General features: G+C 37.9%; 1 protein-coding gene across 1 annotated transcript in view; it reads left to right on the top strand.

Moving 5' to 3' along the window:
* TLL1 (tolloid like 1) overlaps window positions 1–17,057 on the top strand; it is a 1,749,881-nt gene extending 1,732,824 nt beyond the window's left edge. The window contains exon 19 of the mRNA XM_044063452.1: window positions 14,920–17,057. Within this exon, the coding sequence (XP_043919387.1) occupies window positions 14,920–15,054 (135 nt within the window). The 3' untranslated portion in view covers window positions 15,055–17,057. The remainder of the gene's footprint in view (window positions 1–14,919) is intronic.
* Window positions 17,058–19,629: the final 2,572 nt, after the last annotated feature.

The raw sequence follows: 19,629 nt of genomic DNA, 5'->3' as shown, positions 1-19,629 counted from the left end.
GACCAGTCGTGACTAGGTCCTGGCTGTACCAGTAAAAAGTTTCACCCTCCGATCGCACCACAAAGGTATCCATTTGTCTCTGTGCCGCCATACCTTGTACAGTTGGAACTACTGCTATGCCAAATATCTGCATAAGGTCTCTGCCCAATAGGTTTACTGGACACTTTGCAGAAACAACAATTTTACTTCTCTGGGTCATACCTGAAACAGGGTCAGTTATTGCTATATCATGGGAAAGTGGTTCCCTATATAGCTGTCAATTTGCTGCTTTCACTAATATATAATCAGGTGATTCGGAATGTTCTGGTAACTTGGAGGGGTGTATCAAAGTCCGTGATGCTCCTGAGTCACACAGGAATTTGACTTCCCTTCCCTCCACCAGAAGTGTAACTTCCGGTTTCGTATCTGCTAAGTAAAACTCTAAACTCAATAATGCTAAGTCCAAAATTTCATTTTCTTCATCCTCCATATCTACTTGCACTTCCTCTACTCCTTCTATCACATTTACATTTGTTTTTTGTTTATTAACTTTTCCTGATGATTTCTGACTTTCACATGATGTATCCTCGCTATCATAAAGTCAGTCCTCATCTCCCTTATCTTCTGTAATTACCTTTTTGTTTTGCTTACAATCCCTTGCTAGATGTCCCTTTTTTCCCGCACTTGAAGCATTCACCTCTCTTTTTCTCTCTCCAAAATCTTCTGATCGTTTGTCAGACTGTTTGTTTCCCTGGGTATTTTTCTTGCTCTTTTTACCTGACTGTAATACAAATACTTCAGCTCCGTCTTCAGCAGTGAAGACTTGCGCCATCTTTTTCTTTTTACTATTAAAATGTCTTTCAGCATGTCTAGCGTATTCGAGTAAGGCTTGTAGCCTCCCTGTTCGATGGTCTATCATATGCTTTGTAATGAAGCTACTAATAGGTGCAATGCAACCTTTCAAAAATGCATTTTTTAATTGTTGTTCATACGGGGAATCATTCGTTTGGTTCTCAGGAACCGACATACCGCTATGATTATTAAAACATTCTAATAATCTACATAGTACCCATCAATTGTCTCATTTTCCTGTTGTATGCATTGATTAATGCAAGTCCAGTCTGCTCTAGGTTTCCATTTCTCAGAGATTCAGTCTGTCAGACCTTTCACTCTGTTGTCTAACTCTGCGTCACTATGTGGGAGTGGTCAAAGCTCTGCATTACGAGGATTCCAGGTGCCACAAATCATGTGCCAATCTGGACCTATAATTTGTCTTACTACTTTTTCTACTTCTTCCCCATTCAAGTGGTAATTCAACCTCATGCCTTGTAAATCTTCTAAAAATTTCGTAAAATTAACTTTCGGATGGGGGATTCCCTCAGTAGCCTTCTGGATATCCTCTGGTGTCCATGATCTGTATACTAAGAGTGTTGGGTTTTGCCCTTCCTGTCCTGCCTGAGGATTTGGAACTTCTATAAGTGGGCATATTTCTTCCTCACTCTCATCCTGTAGATTTCTCTCTATTTGGTATGATTCTGTGTCCCTATGTGTTTTACGTGTTCGGGACCTAGTCTCAATAGGATCTCTAACAAATGGTTGTGGTCTTGCTGAAACTTCAGGATAACGCGGAGGCAGTCCAGCCTGTCCACTCGCTTCATATCCTGAAAAGGGTAAGGGAGGGGGCAAGGGAGGAGGAGGAGGAGCTGTTGCTATTACCAAGTTATTATCCTCTTTGTCTAAAAATAATGTTTTTGAATTTTTAAGCTTCTGTTCTCTACGATTTGCTTCCTCAATCCACCTATGTGCTTGAGGAATGCCTAGTTGGCGTTGCTTTTTTGCCTGACCTCCCGCATCAGAATTAAGCTGTTTAAGGAGTTTAACTAGTGAAGTTTTATCTAGTTTACCATCAAATTCATATTTGATAACCCATTTCGTATAATACCTAACGTTATCGGAACGTTGTGATTGCATGTATTTTGCGTCTTCGGTTAGGGGCGGATCTCGCGATGTTTTAGTGCACTGATTACCCATGTCAAAGAAAATGTTACGTAACCCTTTTTATCACGTGATATCAAGTTCTCAGTTCCTGTTCACAGTTTATCTAGAATGACTGCCTACCTTATTCTGTTACCCTGATCTATGACCGAATATACAGTACTTCCTTTTGTCCCTGATCTGCAAAACAAATCTTGACAACAATATACTGTAACCTAGTCCCTGATCTTAAACAGAAAAAAGGCAAATTCTTCCTACCTGAGCCTCCAGTATTGAACTGTCCAATGTCCACTCTTCGGCCACAGATCAGAAAGTGGCCAGCCTCTTTAAACGACAATTCAGTCAGAGGTCTTTTCACCCAAGAAGAACCGTTTCGGTAACTTCTCTTGCGCAGTATTCAACCACCGGTAGACTCTGATCTGCTGTCTGAGGGAATTATCCGGCTCAGAAGGACCAAACTGTTAAATAAAATCAAGAATTCAATACACAGGAGGTTCAGATTCAAAAGTTTACTAGTGTACACCAGGAGGCAAAAAACGTACAAGTACAGAATTTTGTCTGACATGAAACAGGAAGCACACAATTTTATATAGGTTTAACATTTAAGCTATGCCCACCTTACTGACGTGATATGTCACAGGGCATCTACATCACTTTAGCTTACAGTCTTCTATTCATAAAGCTGTTGATGCTGTATATTTAAAAAAACTTTTCCTCTAGATACAATACGGCCTTGCTATCCAGCTGGTCAGACATAATGTCTTTCTGTAAAGTTACTTCTTCAAGGTTTCATATCAGTTCGAATACAATAGCAGATCCAGTCTTTTAATAATCTTCTTTGTTCTCTGTTACACTTTCCTACCAGCTGCGTGCTTATCTCAATAACACATATACAAGGCCAAATCATTCCAACAGGAAAGAGCAGAATATTTCATTATTTCACACATTTAATTTCCTGACCCAGCAGATAATCACTTGTGAAAAGCATAAACATTAAAACTTGATAAGCTAGCATTCTACCAGGGTCATAGGTCAGCTTTGCTTCAAGCCACACTGCAATTTCAAAACTACTTACATTTACACATGAATTAATCCTTACTGTTATATGATTAATAGAATAAAATGCATTATATATTACTTTGCTTTTAAACTAGCATTTCTCATATATTCAAATACACATTTTTCTAACAAAAGTGAGGGAGATAGTATCAGTAAGGCATATAATTGAGAAAGTCTGGCACACTACAGAGTAAAGATAAGTGCACTTGAGCAAGTGTAAGAGTACAGGTGAAGACCAGCCCTGTGGATACAAAAGAGGGTTGAGGTCCATTATGTGGTGAAACCAGGTACATAGTTTCATCATAATTATAGTTCATGTAAGGTAGAAGAGCAGTATTGAGAAGAGTGTGTGAAGGCCATCATATAGGTGTTTGGCAGTGGCCTTTACTTGCATCTTTCTGAAATGGTTTGTTTTAATTATTTCAGTTGTTTAACTTTAATTTTGATGTAATGCACCTTTCTGTTTCACAGATATCAGAAAATGAACATATTTTTCTGTTACAGCAAAAATATAAACTACTTAAGAGTCTTTCCTAAATGATTTTGTTCTGTCCGCACAGAATCTGATTAAACTATGGATATCTATGCAATCTCTACATGTTTTCCTCTATTGGAAAATTAGAAAACAGTATAGTCCAACACCAATCTGTTGTTGTGGCTGGAGGAGCTATTAGGTTTCCCAGTGGATCAGAGAGCTCCAGGGCACACAGTAAAACCTCAGTGTAAATTACTGGAAAGGCTCCTATTGGAAAAATTAGGGAAACACAAGAAGACAAACTGGCTAGTTGTAGGTTCAGTTCACTGGCTACCTTTGCATGAAAGAAGGATCTGTAGTCATGGAGACTGTATCACTGTGGAATACAAAGTAAGCGAGAGAGTACCAGTAAGGCATGTAATGAGAAATTCTGGCAGATGTAATCGTTACCTGAAAAAGTGCTCTCCAAGAGAAGTAATTGTTACCAGAATAAATGCTCTCCAGGAGAAGTACTTCAGCTTTACTATAGAAGCAGGTGTGAATGTCGGGAAACAATTTTTTCCAGAAAATTCCCTAGAGAGAGAGAGAGAGAATGTGTTTGTAATCAAGTGTGTACACTCGGTGGGGAGGTCATCTTATAAGATAGGTACCCTTCAAAAAAGTTTTACTTTGAGAGAGGCTAAATAAATAAAATTTGAGACTGAATTGAAATTAGAAATAGTAGAAAGGTGCACATTAATTGAAAAGTACTTCAGACTTGTGCAAAAAGTCTGATATCATTTAAGACTAATGGTATAGGAGCAGTGGAAGGATGTAGATATTTCAATGAAGCCCATATCAAGAAAAAGTCTACATGCTTTGTAATTTGTATGATGTTGGGCTTTTGCACAGAGGTGTGAATTTGGACTACCCTAGATGGAGGGATGCAGGATCTCATTCCATAAGTGGAATTAGAGAAATCAAGTGGTTTATGTAAGATTTGGAGATAAGGATGGGTCTGGCCAAAATGATGGAACAATAGATGGGTCCAAAAAGTCATAAGATGGAGAAGCTTCTCTGGCAGTTGAGGCCTGAACAAGTGAAACCAGCCTTGTTAATGCCAAAATAGGCTATCAAAATCACTGTGGGCTTCTGCTGCTTGGCATCCTGGATTACCCACCGTATCAATGAAAAGAAGAAAATGTGTACAGGACTCCTATTGGCTATTTCTGAGTAAGGCCATCCCTGAGCTGTTCTCCCCAAGAAGCACCTGCATTCTGTGCTGGGCAGGGAGGAAGCAAGGTCACAGAAAAGTTTCTACTAGTGACAGAGCAACTTCCTTGCTACTGATGGACTCAAGCACAGTTCACGTGGCATCAGAACATAGTGTCTGAGCCTGTCTGCTAAATAATTGGCTTCACCAGGGGTGTTTCTTACAGGCAGAAAGTGACCAACATAACCCGTTCTTATACCCTCAATGCCTCTTGACAAAAGGGGTGGGAGTGAGTCCCTGTTACCTGTTAATATATCAAACCACTAGCATGCTGTCTTTGTGATTGCCTGTGGCATTTCAGGGTAGGGACTCTTGAAAGGCTTGGAGGGTGAAAAAGACTGCTGTCTTCTTTAGAATGCTGATGTGCAAAGTGGCCTCTGACTAAAGCCAAACACCTTGGACAGTCTATCCTTGAAGATGGCTCTCCTCCCCCAACCTAGGGGAGAAGTGTTTGTAGTGACAGCCTCTAAAAGGATGGGGAACAGAAACAGGTTGTCTGAAGTGATTCAGAGTATGCAACTGCCATCTGCTTTTAAAATCGATTTTTGTAGAATCATAGTATCTTAATATTTAAACCATTTAACTCTTAAAAGATTGCAAAGATTACCATGGGAGGAGTGACTGCCATCCGCCTCAAAGCCATGTGATGCAGAGTAGGGCAGTGTACACTTTGAGCAGTCTGGTAAACTAGACTGTGAAGGTGAAGGATCCTATTCACAGGTAAATCGATAATGCATGTTACCATGTCTAGACTCCAGCCTTTGAGTTTGAATAGCTCTTAGAGCACCATCTGAGACTTTACAGTATTCATCATTACTCCTTAGGACTAAAAAGTGTAATCAGGGAATCTTGAGCAAATGTCAGCCTACTCAAGATGGGTGCAGCAGGTGACAGTTGTCCAGGCAGGGAAATAGCTTCACTCTTTGCAAGCTGTGGAAGAAAGACCTCTTGGTATAGTATCCACTCATAGGATGTCTTCTAAATATGTTCAGGTAATCTGCTGCTGTGCTCTGCTCAGGTGGAATGCAAGTTACTGAAGAAATCGATTGTACTGAAGTACTTTGTCCCACGCAGTCATGCCCAGTCTGCACATAGGGTAAGATCTTCCTGTTTATGTACCACATCATAGTGGTGGTGTTGGTCACCACTAAAAGAGTTGTTGGAGACCAAAGTTGAATCAGAGCATTCAGGAGATTTGTCTAGACCATAATTTCCTTTAAGTTATTGTTTTTGCTTGGTTCCCATATTCCCAGCACTGTGATACCTTACAAAACATTTCCCAATGCAAAATCTGAAGCATCTGTGGCCACTGTATGGGAGGGGTTAGAAGGAGAGAAAGGGACCCTGGGATGCATAAGACTTGATTGGCCCTTCAAGGAAGTTCTATCTTCACAAAGCTGAAAACTAGCATTGGAAATAAAAGAGCTCTGAGTCAAAACAGTTTTGAGATACCACTTGATCTTTCTTAAGTGAAGTCTGGCAAGTAGGATCATGAAAATAGAGCAGGTCATGAAGCCTAGAACTCTTGCAGTGGACCTTGTCCAAAGAGAGAGACTGAAAAACTGGTAAGTGTGCATTTTCTCTGGCAGAAGAAATGCTGTCAATAGAGGTCTAGAAGGTATCCTGGAAATACTAAACTGTAACTTGGAACAATAATTTTATTTATTTATTTGACATTTGTTAACCAGGTTAGTCCATCTGAGCCAGTGGCCCATTTTCAGTAGAGACACGAGGAGAAATGCTCCAGCAAATACAAACATAAAAAGATAGCATAGGCAATATACAAAAACCCAAGAAAAACAGTGTAGCAGTACAACTTAAGCAGAAATTGCATATGCAGTAATCAGGTGAAAATGAATAACTGTAGTAAAAGTAAAACAAAATGAAGTAAGTACAACTAGTGCATTTATGTATTTACAATAATGACATATCTTACCCAAGTAGCATAATGTAGTATTGTCTAGTGTGCAGATTAGTCATTGAATCATTAGCTGTAGACAGGTAGTGAAAAGAAAAATAAAGGAAAATGCAGATTATGAAGGATTTAGGCAAGGACATGCTTTTGAGTTCAGAAAGTAGTGCTTGACTCTGGAACTAGTAATGCTACAAATGTGAGGTGGTAACCTATTCCACGCAAGGGACACAGAGTGTTTATAGAGGAGTTTACCATAAGCTTTGTTGGGTTTATCGATGACTAGAAGGTGCTGGTCGGAACTATGAAGAGACCAGATTGGGGTATAAGGGGATACTACAGTAGAGAGTGATGGGCGAGGTAGCGGTTTGTTGAGTAGGGAGTGTGTGAGCTGCAGCTGGGCAAGTAGTAAGAGCTTTGGGATTTGTGTGAGTTGATGTTTTCAGATTGAGTGAATCTTATATTACTGAAAAGATTCATAGTATACTATAAGGCTGTTAAAGAATGCTGATTGTTCTCATTGGTTGAGGCTGATATCAGGTGATCATCCACATAAGAGAAATGTGTGTGCCTTGAAGCCTGGAATGAGCTATCACTGGAGCTAGGCATTTGGCGTAGACTCTTGGGGTGGTGGAAAGACCAAAGGGCAAAAAAGTAAATTAGTACTGCAAACCTAAGACACAGAACCTTTAAAAAGATCTGTGTTTCTGTTTGAATGAGAATATGTAAATATAAATCCTTTAGGTCTAAGATGACTGTAAAGGCTTGAGGGGAAAGAAGAGGAAAGAGAATTTGAAGTGTTTAGTCTGGACAGAGCTAGACTGGGCCTTCTAATTTCTTTCTTTCCTGGGAATTGTTCCCTTTGCTGTAAAGGGACTGTTTATGTGACTCCCCCCCCCCCCCAACAAAGTGACTCTGTAATGAATTAGGGCATGAGATGCTGTTGGTCCTTTGCAGGGTGAGGGATCCTGGATGGGATATGAGGGAATGCGAAATGGAGTGTCTGTCCATGCTCTGTTATGCTTTGCACCTAAGAGTTTGTGGTTGTTGATTGCCATAAGGCACAAAAAAGATTCCCTGCAATTTTCAGAGGGGAGGGGAAAGGAGGCAAGGATAGTAACAAGTTTTTCTGCTAGTAGTAGGATCCCTGGGAACTTTGCTTTTGAGTCACCTTGTCTTTTTTTTTTAACTTTGTTTTCCTGATTTCTCCTTACCTGATTTGAAAGGTTTATAAAAATGGGCCTGATAAGAATGCTAGAGAAAGTAATAAGCTGTCAATGAGGTATCCTAATTGTAGGGGGAGATAAGAATATAGTCTGCAGTAATGAAGGGTATGTGAAGAGAACTATGGAGGGAGAGTTACTAGATGCAGTAGATTCTCAAGATATATGAATGTGTTTAGGATAAAGGATATGGTAGTAGCCTTAAGAGGTCAGATGGAATTTACTTATTATCCCCACAAGTATAAAAATTGTGCCAGAATGGATAGCTGCTATATAACAAAAGATCATGCTTGTCTAACTGAAGGAACAGAGGTGCATTTAATTACAATATGTGATCAATCTATGTTAAAGTAAGAGGTCAAGTTAGTGGAAAAATCAGTTGGCACTGGTGTTTCACTAGATAAAGGAAGTAGGACAGATGAATGGAATATTGTTCATAAGAGATTCCTGGTGCCTGGATGAATGAGTTTAGAGCTGTGCTTGAAATAAAACATGGTAAAATAGTAATAAACATATGAAATTGCATGAAAAAGGCATTGGCAAACATTCTTCATAACCATACACTGCTAATATTGAATGACGAACAATACAAAGTGTAAATCTTCCTAGATACAGACAACGCTGCCCAGCCAACAAGATCTCTGTCTAGACAGAAATACTACCCCAAGCAGTAAGAACTCCCCCTAGACACAGCAGACGCTGCTTTTGGGCAGCAAAAGCACACCCCATCTTTTTCATGTAATTTCCATTTGTATAGGCCTTGTTCACCAATTTTTTTATGACTTTGTCTCTAGGCATGATGAGGGACAATACTTATATTTTCCGGCATACACTTGTACATGGAAGTCTGCAGTGCAGGTTTAGCAGCCATTCACTTAGGAAGTTATTTCTGCTGTTAATGATAAAATGGCCATCCCTTTTTGGCCACTGTCTACAGATTATTATTTTCCTTTGTGTAGACATGTTGGGCACAGGCCATTTAGTGTATGTCAAAGTTAGCATTGAGAATGTTCTGGTCACTCTGTTAGTCTTCCAGTCAGTCAGTAATATCGGACAGTAGAGCTTCATTCGCTGTACTGTTAGCCAAGTGATTGGTTATGCTGAATGTGATGTTCCATTATATTTTTTAGTTACTTTGTGTAATAATAACACAATGTCAATGTATTTTGTACACTGTCCACCAATGATTTTGTTGCTTTTTCTAGACATTTTGACGTATGCCAACCAATTATTGGTATCCTTTGTCTACACATGTTGAATACAGGCCTTTTAGGTATTCTTTCAACATACATGTACTGTATGTCAAAGTTTGCTAAGAGAATGTACCAGTCACACTTCCTTAGACTTAGTCACTCAGTGTTATTAGACTGTAGAGCCTGGTTCCCTGTACTGTTAACAATGTGCATGGCCTTACTTTAAGTAATATCGACACAATGGCCATGTATTTTGGACATGGTCCACCAATGATTTTGCGGTTTCTCCTATATTTTGACTGCTGCCCTCCAATTATTGGCATCTTTTGTCTAGATTTGTTTAGTACAGACCTACTAGGTATGCTTCCATACATGTGCTGTATGTCAGGGTTTGTTAAGAGGATGTACCGGTTTTTACCTTAGATTTACAGCCAGTCAGCACTGTTGTACTGTATTGCTAAGTTGTCCATACTGTTAGCAAAGTGCACAGGTATGCTAAATGTGGTGTTCTATTACGTCTTTCATCATTATATACACAGTCTGATTTTTACTGCCTGTCTATAGCAATGTTTCCACATGGCTTCAACAATACTACTGCTGCAGACAGTGATTATACTTATTTATTTATTTATTTCAGTTTGTTAACCGGGAAAGTCCATTGGGTCAAGGTAGCTCGTTTTCAATGGAGGCCCGAGGAGAAAAGCTCCAGACAGAAAGACAATGTACAATATACAATATATTAGTACAGCATATGAGAACAACAGTTTAACATTCAATATACAGCAAGGCAAGATTTTACATGTCTTGAAATATATGAGTTGAGTCAATCACTTATAAGATATTAGCAAAAACAATAAATTTATGTTCATTTAATACACAACATGTATTTAGGCAAAAGAATTTTAGAGAGATGAATTGAAGCAGTGGCAGAGATTAGAGCAGAATAGAATAGGGATAGGTGTCAGGAATCAGGTAGGATGGGTACAGGAGCACTCCCATAGGGAGTAGAGGTGAGAGTGGAGTAGGGTTTTAAAGGATGGTAGGTTAGGGGTAGTTCTAATGTAAGGCGGAAGAGAGTTCCATAATCTGGCAAGGGAGAATGATAGTAGAAGTTGCCCTGGTGCGTGTAAAGGCTTGTAAAGTTCTAAAAGGTTCTGATTTGTGGATCTAAGTGTTCTATGTGACTGGTGAAGTTTTAGGGAAGAGGAGAGTGATGGACAGTTAGAAGGTTTGAAAATTAGCTTGTGTACTGTAGTTAGTTGAATGAAATTTAGGTAGCTTGGGAGTTCCAACCAATTTAGAGCATGTAGGGAGTTGCAATGGTGAGTAGAGGATTTGGATCCAGTGGCAAACTTTGAAATTTTGTTATAACATGAGGAAAGTTTAGATTTTAGGGATGATTGGAGGTTAGAGAGTAGCGGAGCTCCATACAAAAGGGAGGGTAGGAGGTAGGTGGTAGATAGTTGTCTAGAAGACAGAAAAAGGTAGTGCCTGTGTCGATAAAGCATACCAAGTTTTTGATGAGTCTTTTTAATATTGGTTTGTAGGTGGATATCAAATTTTAGCTGGTCATTGATAAGAACGCCCAGAAGTTTTGTATGGGGAACTATTTCAATAGTTGTTTTGTTTAGGCTAAGTATAGAGAAGGATGCTTTGTCAACAGCAGTATGTCTAGAAGGGGTAAAGATCATTATTTTAGATTTGGAGGCATTTAGGGCTAGGTGATTGTCAAGCATCCAGGACTCAGTGGAGGAGAAGGCATCTTGCATAAGGTTTATTAGTAAAGGAAGAGTTTTGGCTGAACAGATGATAGTGGAGTCATCTGCGTATTGCACCAGTTTAGCATTGGGGATCTTTTGGTGGAAATCACTTATGAAAATGTTAAATAGTAAAGGACCCAAAATAGAGCCTTCGGGTACACCTGTTGGGGTGTGAAGGAAAGATGAAGTGCAGTAGTTCCATTTTACAGCTTGTTCCCTGGCTGACAGATAGCTGGAGAACCATTTGATAGACGAAGAGGAGAGATTAAGATGGAAGAGTTTTGAAAATAGAAACTCCATGTGGGAACAGCCATACGTACTGATTTCCAAGTACCAATGCATTCTCTGTGTATGTATCCTTATAGGTCTCAATTTGTTGTTTTTTTCCTGAAAATATTGTGAACAAATGGCTCCTTACACCCATGGGGTACTTTTTACCATAAAAAATTAGTATTTTCTTGAAAATATTATGAATGTATAGTTGTTCAGTAAACAAAATGTGTATTACTACAGTTATATTTCTGGATTTCACATTCCAGTATGACAGAGAGGCCATAAATGGCTCCTTACATCAATGGAATACTTGGTATCACAATAATTATGAGATTTTTCCTGGAAATGTAATGACGGTATGGCATATCTTTATAATTATATTAATAACACTAACAAGAAGGTGATTATGCAGTACTTCATGGCATTAAATGAAAGCTTCCATGATGCTGCAAACATTGTCACTGAAACCAGCTCTCTGCCTACTACCATTTGGCAGATATGTATAGTTCAGTAATAAAATATGTATGTAGCATAGTTATCATATTTCTGGCATTGTGCATTTGGATGGATTCTGTTACAGTATTTCACATGCCAAATCACCAGAGAGGCCATGAATGTTTCCTTACACCAGTGGGATACTTGATACCACAAACATTGTGATTTTTTTCCTGGAAATATTATGAATGTATGGCATATCTCTATAATTATATTAATAATTTGAACCAGTGGGTGTTTACATGGTACTCCATGGAATCAAATAAAGCTATATACAATGCTGAGTTTGAACTGATATTTGTCTAACTAGTACTATATGGCAGATATTTACATTTAGTTCTCCATTAAATGTGCAAATAAGTATATGATTCATAATAATGCAAATATCTAAAAAATTAAGTGGCATCTACAAAACTAGTGTACAACAAAATGAAGATCACAGCTGCTCGAACAAAAGTCACATTGATTGTTTTGGTCTGTCTACTATGGTTGCAAAGATGTTAATACTTGTTTGTATAATTGTATTAAGTAAATGTAAATATTATTTAGTTACTTGTTCGATATAAAATTGCCATTATATCTGGATGACATTATCACCTTTGTGAAAAGGAGTGTGTGTGCTGAATAACTTTTTGCAATTTTTAAAATTTTTGAGATCTGTACATTTGCTTACAGCTATGTTGAAAAACTGCATTCTCACAGAATTTCAGCTGAGGCCTAGGTTGCCCAGACTGGAACTTCTCAGGTGTCAGGAGGTGTGAAATTCCACTTGGGCTGAATGTGAAAAAACAAAGTTATGAAGGTTTTTAGAAAACAGGCAGCTGGAGTGCTCAGGAAAAATTTGTATTGGATAACTTCATGGCAAAATTGAGCTTGCTAAAGTTGTTGGAACTAGAGGCTCAACAGCTAATTGTAAACACCAAAGAGGAAGAAATAAAAATGATTGGATTTTTTTTTGTTATATAATGGTATTCTGGTATAGTTAGTATTATATTAATATGTGTTCTGAATTAAATAAATGGTTTAATTGTTGAAAGCAAGTGGAACCAGAATGTTATTGCTTGTTTTTTGCCTTTATTCTGAGTATGTACTGAAAGTGTGTCTGGTTCACAATATTAGTGTGGTAGTCTGAAGATGCCTTTAGGAGTACAGTAAAGTGTCAGTTATCTGAACGTCAATTATCTGAACACAGCCTTCCAAAGTTTTTGGATAGGAAAAATCATAGAATCTTAATATGTAAACATTAAACATATTTGCTTGTGCATGTTTTTTGAGCTTGTAGCCTGCTCATGTGTGAAAAATATTCTTTATTGTCCACTGGACTTGCTGAATGGTTGAAAAGTGTAATCCCTGCGTGCAGAAAAAACAAGATTTTAGAAGATTTTTATCCGGTTCAATGTATGTTTAATTATCCAAGCATTTCGATTATCCGAACTACCCTAGGTCCCAATTAGTTTGGAAAATCTACTCTGTACTGTAAAATCACATTTATTTTTGTTAGTATACTGTGTTGCATTAACCATTTCATTGCATATTTTGTGTGGCATAAGAATAGTTTGTGACTGCACAACTGAAATAATATAATAAATAGTTTGTGATGGCAAAACTGAAATAATATGACAAAATGTAAATATTTTTGATGAGACCACACTATATGGATTCTGCACATTTTCAGTTTTGTCACCTCTGAAAATGTAAACTTAAGTTATAAGTAACCAGAATAATTCAGAGCTTTGGTTAACAGATTTATTGGGGGTTGGTTTAAGGAACTTAATCCATATTAATCAGATGGCAAGCAAAAAGCAAGACAGAGACCATAAAGTTCCTGGAAGTAAATATATTAAAATAAACAAGTAAACAAAATGAAACAAAGTCAGCTGTGTAGCACAAGTATTTGGACCACTTGGCAGCTAATGGGCAGGGATAGTCAAGAAGGACTGTAAAAGTTTTACTTTACATCATGGGAGTTAGATAATTGGTAAGATTATAAACCGTGCTTGATTTCAAACACAGTAGGGTAGTAATATGGAGGACAAGGAGAGGACTTCTCCCTGCCAGTGATCTGTTTGAAGAGTAGGTGCAAGGATTGCTTGCTAGGTAATCAGACTTGACAAGCCTATGTGCCACATAAAAGGCTGTATTCTGATTGCAGTGTAGCATATTCATTTCTCTTCCTGATTCAACTCAGACAGTCTACAAATTATGACAACATGTGACCTTTAAAACAGTTGGTAAGAAAATTCTGTGATATGTAGAGTGGTTTGTGATAAACCAAGCAAGCTACTGGGAGCAGCTTTATGACTTAAAAATTGTATTCACTGATAAATAAAGCTCAGCAAAGAAGCACAGTTTTTATCAAACAAGTCAGTCTACCGTTACAGCATATAAATATTCACCTTTCTGAGAGAGTTTTTTTCAACAGTGCAGACTTTTTCACTTAGTTGCTGTGTTCCTTTTTAAACAGGTCTCTGGCAGGGTCCTGGTAAATTAAGACCTTTAGTCAGTAGAGAAGTTCTCTTCCTAATTCCAACAACGTGAAACAACTAAGCAGCTTCACCTTCGATTCTAGTAATAGGAACAACAGCTTTACCTTCTACCAGACAATAGTAAACCTAATGTTTTGGTTAGTTGCTGCCTGTTTTGGTAAGAGTCTAACTAGAGCATCTGCCCTGATGAGGCAGAAGAATGTTTACTTTTATATATATAGTTGTTTGATTATTGTGTGTGCCTGAAGGTCAGGTCCCTTTCCTTATACTGACACTCTCTGGATTGCTTTTCTTCCTTTTCTGATCTCTGAAACTCCAACCAAAGTCCTCTCCAAACCATCCTTAAACTCAGACGTCACACACATGCTGTGTACTAGGGTACTGTACTTTAAATATCTCCTGGTTTAACTAGTCCTCATTACCCCTAGTGTTCTTGCTTGGTTCTGGGTTAATCTCCGTAAATGGACCATAAAACACTATGCTGTCTGACCCTTGCAGTGTAGCACATTTAAAAGAACCAGCCAAAGTAGTGCTACATCACAACTGTACAGTGAGCCGACTGCAGAGTGAAACTGAACAACGTTCACTAGTTCTCAGGTAGCGTTTTATAAAATGCAGCTGGTACAGAATAGAAATTTATTTTGCAGCATGAAAAGCAAAATGTACAATAGCTTAAAAACAGCTACAATTGTAAATCAGTTTACAGTTCATTTCAAGTTCCAGATGATGTTTATAAGTTAAAATCACTTGTGCCTAGCAGCATAGAATGCAAACAATGCTAAAATGTACTAAATCTTTTTATTTTTTTTTTCTTAAGCCACCAGAAGAAATTTACTCCTCAGGTGATGCTATTCTTCTTCACTTCCACACAGATGATACAATCAGCAAAAAAGGATTCCACATACGGTATCTAAGTACAAAATTTCAGGAAGACTTTCAAACCAAAGAATAAATGCAAGAACTTCATCAGCAAAAATATGACCTTGCTTTTTTATGACAGTAATGAAGACAGATGTATTGTATAATGAGAAGAGACAGAAATTGATCCTCTGAAGAGATCAAATGCCTCACATGTTTCAGTGGAATAGATGTTAAGGTGAAACTGCGCAGGAGACGCATGCCACTGTTTTCTTCAGAACTTGTGAAACGGAGCAGCATGCACCAGAAAAAAAGACTCCAATATACACATCACTGCTTGACATCATGGATGCCTGCAGTCTTCATCAGCCCAGTTCTAAGGAAGAGCTCCTAGTGACTATTTTTTCTTTTAGCTATGTGCTTTTTCCATAAAGGGAACTTCTCTGTGGTCAGCTACTCCTCAGTAGGTCACCAGACTTAAAGTAAAGTGATGAAAAAAAGCTATAAGAATTTGTATGTAGTTCTGGTAAAGTTCAAATATTTATGTTGAATCCTGGTATTGAAGTTGTTTATTTTAAGATGAGCTGGTTCTGTTTTTAATAAAATGAATAATTCTGTCCCTGCTTATAATTATGTAGCTTTTGAACCAAGGTCCCGAAATAACTCAAGATTTTCAGTTGTTGAAAGCTTTCAGGGTAACTTTGACTAGATTCCAAAGCAAGTCTTGTAATACATGGATGTCTTATCTTGCAATTTATGTAAATGAACTGGGGAAGTGACTTGATTAAAAATGTAGCAACTTTAATTATGCTCAATGCATAGTTCAGAGTATTTACTATGAAACAATACAGGATCATTTAGAGAAACTTTCATGTGTTTAGAACCAGGTGTATATTTTCTTATACGAGTCCCGAAATTAAACTGTTTTGCACTTAAAAACAAAATACTGAGCAATGTCTGCTGCAGGTTAATGGAGACAAACAGGGCCATCTTGACTACAGCATTTTTTTTTCTTTTCATTTTTAAAATCTCTTGTCCTTGGATATTTTTGCAGAGCTTCTGTTCTGATTGCTGCTAGCATGAATGCATTTGGGAAACAAACTGATAAAATCTTTGCTCTCCAAGGTATTCAGCACAGGACATTCAGTTACTGTGATACTGTTTACAGCCCAAGTAACCAGAAAAGTAAACATCCACAGGGAAATAGTGGATCAAGATAATGAATGACAAATGGACTATTGTTGCAGAAGTTTTCTATGGTGCTACTCCATATCCCTACAACGATAGTTTGATTTATGAGCCAGTATTTTGTGAACTGTAAAAGCAGAAACTGCACCTGACTGTATCTGGAGGAGAAAACATTTTGACTTATAGCGAGACTACATCAGCAGCATGGGTCCTGTGGAACATCTGTTGTTGCCTTAGAATAAGACGTGCATACATACTTGCACATAAGGGATCATCATCTGGCTTATGTATCCATTTTCATAACTAATCTGACAACTTGAACATTTCAATGCAAGTAGAATTTAAACAAATTAGACAGCCTGCAGGCAAGATGTATTTAGAACTGGACCTTAATTTAAATGTGAATAAGTTTAGGTCTGAATCTCAGATGTCTCATTGTCATTTAGGTCATCATGAAACAGTAAGGTGATGTATGCACGTGATAGTTTTTGAGAATTTAAAAAAATGTTAGATATAATGATTTGACAGAGAACTTGCTAGTATATGTGCCAATTTCTGCCATGCCCCATTATTTTGTAGTTATCTCCTTTATGAAATTGGTGTAGACTTTGTAAAGTGGATTGACAGACTAAACATGGTCAACTTTACAGTTTTAAATTTAATTTTCTCTTATTGTCATGTCTTCTGCAAGCCATTTTTTTTCTTTTGTTATTGTATGATTCCTAGTTGCTACTTCTGTTAGCACTAATCCATCTGTAACTTGACCAAAAAATATCATGGACATTAATAAATGTTATGAAATATACTTTCAGTACATACCTACCCTGTCATTGTTATGTTTTAGAAGCTACCTCCCAACTTGCCAGCATTTGTGTGTGTAGTTCTGGAAATAAAATGGCCTGGAATGTGTATTGCTTTTTTTAATACATAGTTTATAACTATTTTGTATGAAGGTCCAGTCAAGTTACTTTGATATTTTGGGCTTGGAAGTCCATGGAAATACTGAGTGTAGACATCTACACAAAGTTTAGGAAACCAGACTACTGGATTGTACATAACTGTGATAAGTGACCAAGAGTTAACAATTGCAATGGCATACTTTTTTATAAGCTAATGTTGCTCCAAGTAGAAAGGTAAAGATGGTGGTAGGCAGTTTTATTTAGTCTACTCAGAAATATGATCATTTGTTGTTTTACATATCTTATTTAATATGACATGCAAACACAGTAAAATGTCAGGCGTGTAACATAAAACAGAATCACCCATAGAGAATTATGGGGCAGTATTGCCGAGCACACACTCAAACAAAACTGACATGCAGAAAATTATCTTACGTTTTAAATTGCCCAGCTGCAGTTGCATACTACCAGGTATAATGAAAAACAAATATGAAAAGATTAGTGCAAACTGATCACAAATATAACTACTAAAATCAAAAACCGACAACAGGTAAATTGCTTACCATTGCTGTTTTATTTGTCCACAGTGCATGTACAACACACACAGTGGAAATAGAAAAGAAGCAACTAGGACACATACTGTGAGAGCTCAATCATGTCTCTCTTCATATAGACCAGTGAGGTACTGCACAGGTCGTTCACTCCAGTTGAACTATGACAGATTCATAATGGTACTTGTTGCTAAGAGACTTGATTGCATGCATGATCTGATGAATCCTGATACTAGGCAGGCAGCTGACCTATGACTTTCTCCTTTTCCAACATGGTGAGTATGTCTCACTATGGAGTTTCCAGTGACAAGAAGATTGTTTTTTTTTTTTTTTTTGTAATATATAATTGTTAGTGTCTTACGGGCATGGGAGGTGACACACTGTTGTTACTGTGTGTCATGGATGCTGTAGGAACTGTTAGTTGTAGCAGTCTTGTGTTTAGGAACTCTGGTGTTTTGGAGGTCTGTGGTGCTTTGGTAACTTTTTTGAGAGAACCTCTGCGTATGTTGATTCTTGTGTTTGATGCGTACAATGTGCATGAGTAGTGGTGGGTGGGTTGATAACCTTTTCAGTTTTACTGTATCATGTGCATGTTTCATGTGTGAGAGAGCATAGGTTCAAGATTGTTGGTGCAGATGCATCTCTCGCACTCTGTACTAGAGTGAGTTATTTGTAGAGGGTTGTCAGTGTACATGAGGCAGTTGCTACATTGCCTCGAGAGACCCAAGTCAAAAAGGTTGGAAGGAGAAATGAGGGTAGTCCAGCTGTCCATAATGCTAGGTTAAAGAACTGTTATCACAAAGGGGGGAGGAGCTTTTCAGGACTGATCAAGGAGGAGCTTAGTGGATGGATATTTCTGGCAGGGTTTTTTTTTTGCTGGTGGTTTAATAGGTTGCAGTTCACTAGGAGTATTTCTTTGACTAGAGAAAGTACTCAGATAAATTGTACTATATATGATTTTTCATCATAAATAACCTTGACTTGGAGCCCAAACCATTCTGACACAAGACTACTGTAGTTTATAAAATCCCCATCCTGCAAATTAATTTTTTCTTTTAACTGCCAAATATTCATTGATTGCCTTTTCAGCATTTGTTCCCAATTCTTAAGGTTCTTATTTGTTCTCCAAAGTGCTGAAACCAACTTCTTCCCCATAACTTTTTTTCTATTTAGCTCATACCCAATCAGGAATATTCTTCATCTCGAGGATTTCAACTCTTTCACATTTAGTGTCCTCTCCAAATTTTGTATTGTGTATCCCCAAAAACTATCTGCATTTCCTGGTTCCTCTGTCACCATCTACACTTTGAGTAGTCTATATCTCATTGCCACCCATTCATTTAAATGCCATGTTTTTCCATTTAGCTTGATAAATTTGCACTTGCAACAAATAAAGGGAGCCTCAACTGAATTACCTTATGAACTTGGTTATCCAGTTTGATTCTCAGCTGGGGTGCCTTTGGGGCAGAGTTTGCATGTCCACCCTGCATTTGCGTGGGTTTCCTCCAGGTACCCCAGTTTCCTCCCACATTCCAAAGGCATGCATCTAGAGCATTTCTCCCCGGGCCTTGGATGAAAATAAACTTTGTCCTAGTTGGATTTTTTCAGTCAACAAGTGTTAAATAAATAAATAAAAATGTTTCTGAACCCAGCATACCTGGCCCTCATTTTCCTTAGGCAAAAGCACCTTATCTTTTTCCTTTTTATTATCCCAGAGAATACTTTTTAACACTCTTTTATAAGCTGTTTCCATTTTTTTTTCCTCCAGTTGATACCAGTAAGCCTGCCCTAAATACAATGTCAATAGAAAGATAAACATGTTCCATGGCACTTTCTTACCGTCTTCCTCCATACATAACATTCTTCATTCTCTCAAATTGCTAATTATAGCCAGAGTTCTCCTCTCACATATATTTTCCTGCCTGGTGTTCATGTTGTTTTAGCCAAACCCTTAAATACTTTATTCATTCAAAGGGTTGGGGAGGTTGCTGTAATGGTTAAAGTGTTCATTTCACAGATGCAAGGTAAAGA

The sequence above is a fragment of the Protopterus annectens genome, chromosome 2.part1 (genome assembly GCF_019279795.1).
Source record: "Protopterus annectens isolate FY-2018-M chromosome 2.part1, PAN1.0, whole genome shotgun sequence".
Taxonomy (NCBI): domain Eukaryota; kingdom Metazoa; phylum Chordata; order Ceratodontiformes; family Protopteridae; genus Protopterus; species Protopterus annectens.
This window is presented reverse-complemented; position numbering and strand designations above follow the sequence as displayed.